This window comes from Paramisgurnus dabryanus, chromosome 3 (assembly GCF_030506205.2).
Source record: "Paramisgurnus dabryanus chromosome 3, PD_genome_1.1, whole genome shotgun sequence".
NCBI lineage: Eukaryota > Metazoa > Chordata > Actinopteri > Cypriniformes > Cobitidae > Paramisgurnus > Paramisgurnus dabryanus.
The window spans coordinates 4,666,902-4,678,331 of record NC_133339.1 but is presented as its reverse complement, the minus strand read 5'-3'; the positions used below and the strand labels follow the sequence as shown (position 1 = coordinate 4,678,331).

Genomic DNA, 11,430 nt, shown 5'->3' with positions numbered 1-11,430 from the left:
TGCCTTATGACGAATATCCAGCGCTAAATTTGTCCATCGAGATCTGAATGGATCATTTGAAGTTGGGTTGTGTTGCTAATTGCTATTCGCAGCGATCTTCTTCCAGACCCCGCCCACCTGCCGTACCATATGACCAGAAGTAAAGAGAGATCGTTTTAAGAATGCGAGGAGATTTGCATTTTTGCTTAAAGATTATAAGGGCACATATTTTTTTTTAATAATGAAGCTCACAGATAAGTAATTTGTTTAAAAAAAAACACAATATTCCACAACAAATGACAGTTTTTCATTTTATTTTATTCTTGGCTAATTTAAGTGTATTAGCTTGATCACTTTTTCAAGCATTTTGATCTGTAGTAAAAAAAATGTCTTGCTTGATCTCAAGTGCCTTTGCTTAGCGGTTTCTTTGTAACAGAAAGTATTTGCATAAAACCCCAAATCAGCAGTCAACAAAACCACCAAAAAATAATGTTCAGAACCGGTAAGAGGCTTTTTACAGTCACTTTATTCACTTACCAAAAACACAGATTTAGTCAATGACTCATTGGGTGTATTTAAATGTAAGGTCACCTAAAGTAACATTGTAACACATGATGAATCAGGTGCACAGGTGTGGTAAAATGTGTAAACTCGAATCTTTGTGTTTTTTTTTACAAAAAGACTAATCTGCAAAACTGTACAAATATCTTTTTTTTGGCAGGAACTAGAAAGCTACAAGTTAAAGATTTAAATATAATGTGTTTCTGTTAAAATCCTCCTGGCCTAGGTTTAGTGTGCAGACAGACGGGACACTGGTGCATTCTGTTTGGTGACACCAGTAATGCAGAAATGACAAACTTCATATTCAAGGCAAGGGATTTAAGAAAAGGTATTTCTATACGCTTGTAGAGATGGTGGTCTTATAACAGAGAATGTGACCGCACATGGTACAAAATTTGGCGGAGGACCGAGCTGGTGATGAGTTGCAATAGCTTGGAGTGCAATAGAAAGATCACACTCATCTGTTCACAGTACATACATTACAGTTAGTTAACACAGATGTCTTACAAAAAAAAAACGTATAAATAACTTAATTAATAATTAAAGTAAACTAACAAGGACAATACAGTGTTTAAACACAGCCCACGGTTCATTGTTGCTCCTATGGTAGAGCAGTGAAAAAAGGGAACACACACATAATGTAAAAAAACAGACATTGCAATGCACAATAAGTCACTTAAACACTATCTCATGGCATTTCGTACATATTTTACAAGGTGATTAATTCGTACGACCACATTTGTACATTTTTGTACAGTTTGCTTTTGCCCCTTATGATGTTGTGGTTAGAGGCTAATTCAAAGCAAGCATTTAAAGAACAAAAAATCACACTGTAGCTAAGACAAACAGAGAGACATAAACAATTTAACAGTGCTTAAAAGAATATTGCACATATATTGCATGAATGCAGATGTCCTCTGTGAGTGTTTAGAGAACTGTAGAGAAACTAACAATAAAAAAAATCAAACATTACATTAGATCAGTTGCAAGCACAGGATGTTTTTTGATTTAAATCTGATCCACCACACAGACACATTCATAGGTGGAGTTTGTGCTTTTTTAAATATGGTTTAAATAAATGCAAACTATTTTAGCCTTATGTTACTACTTCCTATTAAAATATCAAGATTAGACTAATGAAAATGAATTCTTATATTTATATAACCTTAATGAATAGCTTGGACAAAATCACAAATGGCTCTGGTTTGGGGGGGCAGTGCCCCCCCTGCCTCCCCAAACTCCGCCTATAGACACATTTTTTTTAAAAGGAAAACACCACAGTTTATCAATATTTTATTATGTTCTTATCTCAACTTAGACAAATTAATACATACCTATCTTTTTTCAATGCGTGCACTTAATCTTTGTACAGCGCGTTGTAAATATGTTAGCATCTAGCCTAGCCCCATTCTTTCCTTAGGATCCAAACAGGGATAAATTTAGAAGCCACCAAACACTTCCATGTTTATCCTATTTAAAGAATGTTACTTGAGTAGTTACACGGCACAAAATAAAACTTTTGTTTTGAGCCATAGGAATGAATGGGGCTAGGCTAAATGCTAACACATTCGAGAAGCGCTGTACAAAGATTAAAAGTGCACGCATTGAAAAAAGATAGGTATGAATAAATTCATCTAAGTTGGGGTAAGAACATAGTAAAATATTGAAAAACGGTGGTGTTTTCACAATAAGGACAGACACATATATTAACAAAATAAATACATGATTTTGTTAACTCAAATTCGTTTTTGTTGTATTGCAAGGTATCCTGCACTATTTGGAACAAGGTCCTGTCATAACATCATAAATATAAAACGACACTTAATTCATAAAGCATGGTGATACAAATGTGAAAAAGCTCAATTCAATGGAATTCAATGTACTTAGAAGCTTAGCAGTGCAAATAGACACCAATACAGATGTTACACATGGTGGCAGTCTCATTTTGCTCTCCACACTGTCACTGGGGTGGTACCCATTATAAAAAGATTAAATGTATCCATTAGGTACAGATATGTATACATTTGGTACCAATATATGCACCTCTGAGGTACTAATATCTGTACTTGTTTGAAAGTTTACTGTCTCAGTGACAGCTGGAGTACATATTTTGACCTTTCTTTTAAATTAATAAAAAAAAACATTAATTAATTCTAGACTTTAAATGCTAATTTCGATTGGTTCTTTTTGTTTGCCTAAAATGATAAGAAAAGGCAGTGATACCGTTTGTATTATGCTAAGGTGTTCCTTGGTGAAACTTTATCTGTTCGTGCACATCCCAGGATCCTGTGCACATCTGGTATATTTAAATGAGGCTTGGGAATGTCTGTTGTGTGAGGGATTAAACATTCAGGAAAAAGCCACAACATCACAATCTTATCACCGTGCATCACATTTGACCGCTGGAAAATCACAAGTCGGCACAAAGCGCACATGAAATATTAGAAAAGATGCTGTGATTGTTTTCACAAGTCTGTCGGTGTCCGTTTGTCTCAAAGCATTTCTCAAGCAACAGTTTCTTTTCGAAGCAAGTTGGATTCAAGAACGGCTGTCACTTCAGAGGTCTTTACATAAAAAGTTTTTGATGTCCACAGAAGGAACATCTTGACGTCAGTGCGTTGGACCACGTGAGATTGTCTTCTTCGGTGCAGGGAAAGCGAGACAACCCAAAACACAAATACTTTGAAAAGCCATTAAAAATTCCAATGCAATAAAAAAAGGAAAGTTCATCTATCTACATATGAACTGAGATACCTGACACTTAACTGAAAACTGCAGTCTCTTGAGAGTTCTGCGTTTCAGCGCCAAGCTGTGCAAGACGTCATTCGGTTCCCCGGGGAATAGGACGGGTTGGTTTTGAAAGGTCCAGAGGCATTTAAAGGTGCACATCCTCCACTCACGGTCCAAACAAATGCACACCTCGTCTGAAAGGCGCGATTTGAGATCCTTGAGCAGGCTTTCTAAAACTGAATGGTTTGTTTGAGGAGGCCCTATCTGCATCATGGAGGATTATGGTTGGAAAGGTTGGAATGAAGGTTGGAAAGGGTGGAAATCTAGACCTGCGTCGAGTAGGATCGGTGCAGAGCGGCGGTGCGTCCGGCGGAGTGAGCGGCGCAGTGGCGCGCGTGCTGAGACGGCCGGTCTAGACTTCGCTGGACATGGAGCGAGACGGTATGAGGACATCGGGGGGTACGGGGAACCGATAAGGCTGATGGTCATGTGATCTCAGTGAATGAAGATCCCCTTGGAGTCTGTAAGGGGCGAGAGAGAGAGTGTGTAAGGGGAGAGAGAGAGAATGAGAAATCAAGATTTGGATAAGAAGAGAGGCGAAAACCGAGTGATGGTGTTTGGCTAGAGGAGTGATTCCCAACCGAGTTCCTTAAGGAACCTCTACAGTACATGTTTTGGATGTTTAATCAAACAAACCTGATGGAGCTTATCCGACATCCAAAATATGAACAAAGGGGTTCCTGCTGGATACTACTAGGCAAATAAATTGAGAAAAAATGATGATTGTATGGTGGTGGTGATCAAGAGGAAAACTTATTTTAAAACGTGAGGATAATGAGCGTGGCCTACAATGGGAAACTCACAGTTTTCAGATTTGCTTGCCGTGGCACACATCTAATAAAACTGATATTTCTGACCTGTCCGTACCGACCTGCCATCTTTCAAGTTCTGTATGATACGAATCCATTCGCTTTGACATTCGTAGTAAAGAAGCAGTGTAGTAAAGTTTTCCCCCCTTAACATTTTCAATTTAACTTCTCTTAAAAGCAACCAAATTAACATGAAAAATGTCTCTTCAGATCAAACACTAAAAGATCCTCCATAGAGAGTCATTGGGTTTGAAGGGTTGGTGTTTGGGAAAACATGCTTGTGTGGGGAGTAGAGGGGGTGGGTGGGTCTCGGGAGTCACATTAGGGTCCACTGGGTCAAACACAGACGGACAGGGGCGTAATCCATCGCCCTCATGTGTGAAGCCCTCCAACTAACCCGCTCCCACCCCTTACCTGAGTGCCACTTAACTTTTCTAGTGGACTCTCAACGCAGGGCAGCGCCACCATGGGCATGCCCAGCACAGACTCGGGACGCTGGGGTCGAGCCGGCGGGGCTGGAGGTTTTATCTGCTGAAAGTTGTTGATCACGCACGTCACCTAGAAAGAGAAAAGAACGAGAAGGAAGAAGAAAATCGTCTGGTATCTGCTACAAACAAGCACAGCTGTTGTTGGGATATAATTCAATGACCAGCCGAATCACATTTGCTCAGTTGTGCGGATTCACGCTTAATCACATCAAGAAAATCAAATCTTACCTGACTAAATGCAATTTCATTTCTACGTAACATTTCCCACTGTGCATATTTGCTTTACAGGTTGCATTTTAGTACAATCAAATTAAAATAAGTCTAAATTCTTGTAACTCACCCTCATGCCATCCTAAATGTATTTGACTTAATAATAATTTTAATTTAAAATGCCTTCATATATGGGGCTCAACATGGTGACCCTTAAAAAAGCACAAAATGACTCTAGTGCGTAAATATATGTCTTTTGAACCAAAACGATACGTTTCTAAGAGAAAATTACTGTATATATATTTTGAGCTTACTTAGCGATTGTCAATGTAAACAACCAGATATGTATAATAAAGTGATGAAAAACATAACTAGAGAGCCAATGAGAACTGATGTTATCAACGTGCCGCCATATTTGAATTTCCATCAGATCTGGGATTGCATGAGGGTAATTAAATTACAATAAACTATTCCTTTAAGCAAAAATGATATAAACATTATATTACAAAAAAGACATCAATCATATGGTGCTCATGCCCATGCAAGACTTTGATTGACTCAAAACTAATCTATTGTTTTACAAACTGCCATTCCATTGATTTGTGAGATGATAAACTGTTGAAATGTTTTATCTACACTCTCACCAGGAAGACAGCGATGGCTCCACCGGTGAAATATCCAGCCAGGACATCGGCCCAGTGGTTGCGATATTCGGCCACTCTGACCACACCCACTAACATGGCCAGACACAGCAGGGTCAAACTGATTGTGGGTTTGGTCAAACGCGTCCCTTTAGTTTTGAACACCAATGTTACATACATCTGCAAACACAGCGAGAGAGAGTTTGAAGAATAAGACTGAAGAATAAGACTGTTTACAATTAAACCAGATCATGATCTGAGAATATTTATCCAATATTTATTATTTAAAGACTGGGTAAAGTCATTTCTGACAATTTTTTTATCTAAATACATTGTAATGTTAGAAATGTATTGCTGAACATATTTTAAGTTTTTTTCCTGTGAAAATAATTTCTTCATCCCTGAAAATGGCTCAAATAAAACTATACAAATTTAATTCATGCCGAACACGAATAAGCAAATTAGTCCCCGCCTCCGATCAATAACACCACCTCGAACCTCGCTTCAAACTGCAGTTTTGCAAAAATTATGAAAAATTTGCACAAATTTTGTCTTAAAGCATATTAAAAACACCACATAGACAGTAAACAGTTCAGTCTTCAGGTGAAGCAGTTATCAACAGGAGTCCACAGAAACGTGTAAGTGCATTTGATTTGAGACTTGTGAAGTTTTAGCGCAGTGTCGTTGCTAAGAAACGCTCTCTTGTTTACCTTTGTCTCACGTGCTGCAATCCGCGTTTGTTCTCGCGTGTCCTCGCGTGCTTTAGTGTATTACAGTAAATACAGTAGTAGTTTCGGCCATTAACGTGTTGTTGATTGTTTTCGGGCGTGGCCAACGCCAGGAGAGTATTTAAACAGCAGTAAACAGTTCAGTCTTCAGGTGAAGCAGTTATCAACAGGAGTCCACAGAAACGTGTAAGTGCATTTGATTTGAGACTTGTGAAGTTTTAGCGCAGTGTCGTTGCTAAGAAACGCTCTCTTGTTTACCTTTGTCTCACGTGCTGCAATCCGCGTTTGTTCTCGCGTGTCCTCGCGTGCTTTAGTGTATTACAGTAAATACAGTAGTAGTTTCGGCCATTAACGTGTTGTTGATTGTTTTCGGGCGTGGCCTGCTGAGTTTCAGCCCACATTTGAAGCACTTATAAAAACAGTCAGTCCACCGCGGCAGCGGTCGCGTGCAGCCCTCGTTGTGTGAAGACCGAAGAATGTAAAGACCATCGACTCTACCTGCGCGACTCCACCGAGCAGGGACACTGACTGGGCACTTAAGTATTGCACTTTTTGTACTAACTTTTTCTATTTATCTATATAGCACTCTTTTTCCTCTCTTGTACATTTCCTATTCTTATAATTTTACTATGTGCTTTCAAATCTCTACTGTCATTACAACTCGTAAATCTGTTGTATCACGTCGCCGTGGGAGAAATATTAATAACCTCCGCACTCTCCCACCTTCCACTATTGCCTCACTCTCTCTTCCCATTGGCTTATGGAACTGCCAATCTGCTGTCAACAAAGCAGATTTCATTACTGCCATTGCCTCACATTCTGGCCTTTCTGTTTTAGCACTTACTGAGACATGGATTAAACCAGAGGACACGGCCACTCCGGCTGCCCTCTCCAACAACTACACTTTCTCACACAGTCCTCGCACAACAGGAAGGGGTGGAGGAACTGGTCTGCTCATCCCAAAGGACTGGAAATTCCAACAGCAAACCCCCTCATGTGACAGCAACTCTTTCGAATCGCATATTGTTACTATCATCCACCCTACTAAAATGCATTTCTTAGTTATCTATCGCCCCCCAGGTCAACTTGGACACTTCTTGGAGGAGTTAGACGTACTTCTGTCTTCATTCCCTGAGGATGGTACTCCTTTAGTAGTACTTGGTGACTTCAATATCCACCTGGAGAAACCACAGGCAGCTGACTTCAACACCCTGACTGCGTCGTTTGACCTCAAGCGAGTCCCTACTTCACCAACACACAGGTCTGGTAATCTTTTAGATCTTATCTACACACGCTGTTGTTCCACCTACCACACCCAGGTCACCCCACTTCACACATCTGATCACTTCCTAATTACTCTCGACCTCGACCTGACTCCCCCTGTCGCTACATACGATCCCCCATTGGTCACGTTCAGGCGCAACCTGCGCACGCTCTCTCCCTCCCGCTTATCCTCTGCGATTGTTTCCACGCTGCCCGCTCCCAGCCAACTCTCTCTGTTAGATACTGACAATGCCACTGACACACTTTGTTCCACTCTTACATCCTGCTTAGACACATTATGCCCTCTGACATCTGGACCGGCCCGGGTCACACCTTCTGCTCCTTGGCTAACTGAGGTTCTCCGTGAGCATCGCTCCACACTCAGGGCTACAGAGAGGAAGTGGCGCAGATCGAATGATCCTTCTGATCTCTGCCTCTATCAGTCTCTTCTTGCCTCCTTCTCCAAGGATGTCTCCTCTGCAAAGACCCTATACTACCATTCAAAGATTAACAACTCACCTGACTCTCACACTCTCTTCAAGACCTTCTCTACCCTTCTTTGTCCCCCTGCCCCTCCACCTTCATCCGACCTAACGGCTGATGATTTTGCTTCCTTCTTTGTGAAGAAAACGAAAACTATTAGCAGTCAGTTCTCCGAGCCGCCGCTTCTTGCGCATTCTCAAATCCCTGAGACATGCTCCCTTCCCTCCTTCTCTCTCCTATCCGAAGCAGATGTTTCCAAGGTCTTGGCTTCTAATCATCCGACTACCTGCCCGCTAGATCCCATACCCACCCATCTCCTCCAGGCCATCTCTCCGTCTGTTATCCCTGCTCTCACTCACATTATCAATTCATCCCTTTCCACTGGCACCTTCCCTGTAGCATTTAAAGAGGCCCGGATAACCCCGTTGCTGAAGAAACCCACTCTCAATCCTGCTATGCTAGAGAACTACAGACCCGTTTCTCTTCTTCCCTTCATTTCCAAGACTCTTGAACGCATTGTGTTCAACCAGCTCTCCACTTTCTTCACACAAAATAACCTCCTGGATAGCAATCAGTCTGGATTCAAAAGTGGTCACTCCACTGAGACTGCGCTGCTATCAGTCATTGAGGCCCTAAGGCAGGCAAGGGCAGCCTCCAAATCATCTGTGCTGATCTTACTGGATCTATCTGCAGCTTTTGACACCGTCAATCACCGCATCCTCCTGTCGACTCTCATGTCTATGGGTGTCACTGACACAGCGCTTTTATGGTTCAAGTCGTACCTCTCAGATAGGTCATTTCGGGTATCCTGGAGAGGTGACGTCTCCGAACCCCAACGTCTAGATACCGGGGTCCCTCAAGGCTCTGTGCTTGGACCGCTGCTCTTTTCGATATACATGACATCCCTGGGCTCTGTCATTCGGAAACATGGCTTTTCCTACCACTGCTATGCAGACGACACTCAACTCCACTTGTCGTTCCACCCTGATGATCCTACGGTTTCTGCCCGCATCTCGGCATGCGGGCATTGGGGTTCTCACTCTGGATGAAGGATCACCATCTCCAGCTTAACCTTGCGAAGACAGAACTGCTTGTCATATCATCCGAACCAAAGATTCAGCACAACTTTTCCATTCAGCTAGGTTCCTCGACCATCACGCCTTCCAAGACGGCCAAAAACCTGGGAGTGGTCATTGATGATCGGCTTAGCTTCACGGAGCATGTTGCCAGCACCGCTCGCTCTTGTAGATTCATCCTCTACAATATTAGGAAAATTAGACCTTTCCTAGATGAGCATGCTACGCAGGTCCTGGTCCAAGCTCTTGTCCTGTCCAGGCTGGACTACTGCAATGCGCTACTGGCAGGACTTCCAGCCTGCACGACCAAACCCTTACAGATGATTCAGAACGCAGCGGCAAGAGTGGTCTTCAATGAACCAAAGAGGGCGCACGTCACTCCTCTCTTTGTCAAGTTACACTGGCTTCCTATAGCAGCCCGCATCAAATTTAAGGCTCTGCTCCTGGCCTTTAAAACCACCACTGGGTCAGCACCCCCTTACCTTCGCTTGCTTATAGAGCCTTATGTACCCTCTCGATCACTGCGCTCTGCCACCGAGCGACGACTTGTGGTACCATCTCAAAAAGGGAAGAAAACACTAACGCGTACCTTCTCAGGAACTGTCCCACAACTGTGGAATGATCTGCCGGTCGTGACACGATCTGCTGACACTGTAGCTGTCTTTAAGACTCGGCTAAAAACCCATCTCTTCCACCATTACCTAACTTCCTAATTACAGATTTACTATCTTTATTTAGTTACCCTTCTCTTTATCTCTTTCTCTATCTACCTTCCTCTTTATCTAAAAAAAAAAAAAAAAAAAAAAAAAAAAAAATACTAACATACCCTTGGCTATGTATATTGTGTTGGACTTGATGAGACTATTTCCAGTGCACTTATGTATTGCTGTCTTATGTTGCCATAATTGCTTCTATTGTTTACCTCACTTGTAAGTCGCTTTGGACAAAAGCGTCTGCTAAATGTAAATGTAAATATAAATAACATCAAAGTGCTTTTCATCACAGTGGGACTTTAATAACACGTTTCCATAAAAGATTTAGGTTTTTGTAAAGTGTGACATTTAAAAAAAATTATTTATTTTATGTCTTTATTATTTAACAATAGCAACTTATTTCAGCCAGCGTGATCATGATAAAACAGTTCTTGGCTCATGTACTCACCACTGTATAGACTGCAGAATAAACACTGATGGCTGCGTCTTTAGATGGGAAAGACTTGCGTGCCGACGTCACGAGCAGAGGATTTCCCGTGCATGCTTTACGCTCTGTGATGTAGTGTAAATTTGTATGGCAGCCCAGCGCTGTGTAATTTGGCCTGCATGCTGACAGGAAGTGAGGCGTCTGATTTCCTGTCACCACCTGACCGGCATTGGCAAAGATGGTGGTGGTGAACAGGCCAAAGGTATAGACACCTGTGTGACAAACAGCGATCAAAGTCAACCAAAATGATATATAAGGGAAAGTAATAAAAAATTGTGAATTCAATTAGTGTGTATAGTGCAGGATGTATGTGATGATCTGATACTGTAAGTACCTAAGAAGCGTATAATACGTCTGAGAAGTGGACTGAAGTAACAGCAGTCTGCAGTGACTATGGTCTTCTCCTGTGTGACCTCTGACCTCATGAAAAACACCATCAGTTCTCCAGCCAGAATCTACAGAGAATAAAACACAGGCGAGGAGGGGTTAATGTTTTTTAGCTTGCCAAAATATCTTCCGCTAGCTTATCGAGTTCATTTGTTGTCGCACTATTCAAGTCTCTTTGAGAATTTGAGTCGTGTTGCATTGCACCTTGGGTGTGCATTATTTTCGTATAATTGAATGTCCTGTCGTCAATTATTCCTTACATAACTATATTATCAATGGTGTCTAAAGACCTTACATAATGAACTGTACTTTTTTATTACTTTAGAATGAGCCGTTTTAATCTACTTACACTGCGGGTCCACTTACATGGAAGTCTCCATTTGTAGCCGTAAACAGACAAACTGTTTTATAAAGTGTGTTTGGCACTACGACATCATGTTCGATCTCAGTCGACATCATCTTTGTCCTGTTCCACCTACGTAGCTTCTCTATATGTTTCGAAAGGGAGGGGTGAGCTGTGGACTGAGCCATTGGTTGCAATTTTGCAATCTCACCACTAGATTCCGCTAAAATCTACACACTTCATCTTTAAATGCAGGTGCATTGAGGATAAACCAGTCAATGACTTAGTCAATTACCATCTGCCGAAAAAGTGCCCATTAAATTCGTGTTTAGTATGTAATATTCATGATGATCCAAATGAACATCTGAGGCATTTATCTTTACTTTTATACAAGAAACCATTTGCTGCTGATTTGATGTTCAAGGTTAAATCTGATGTTAAGGAAGTTGAGATGCTCTGACGTAAACATCTG

The 11,430-nt window shown here is 41.5% G+C and overlaps 1 protein-coding gene across 4 annotated transcripts in view; it reads right to left on the bottom strand.

Annotated features, from left to right (window-relative positions):
* Positions 1–485: 485 nt before the first annotated feature.
* Positions 486–11,430, bottom strand: part of plppr2a (phospholipid phosphatase related 2a) — a 36,834-nt gene continuing 25,889 nt past the window's right edge. For 3 of the 4 annotated variants that reach the window (XM_065253088.2, XM_073813762.1, XM_065253090.2), the window contains 5 exons: positions 10,563–10,683; positions 10,190–10,440; positions 5,482–5,658; positions 4,570–4,697; positions 486–3,791 (listed from right to left, as the gene is read on the bottom strand). In XM_065253088.2, the coding sequence (XP_065109160.1) occupies positions 3,683–3,791; positions 4,570–4,697; positions 5,482–5,658; positions 10,190–10,440; positions 10,563–10,683 (786 nt within the window). In that variant the 3' untranslated portion in view covers positions 486–3,682. Of the gene's footprint in view, positions 3,792–4,553; positions 4,698–5,481; positions 5,659–10,189; positions 10,441–10,562; positions 10,684–11,430 lie in introns of all 4 variants that reach the window. The other variant, XM_065253089.2, reaches the window with a different exon arrangement.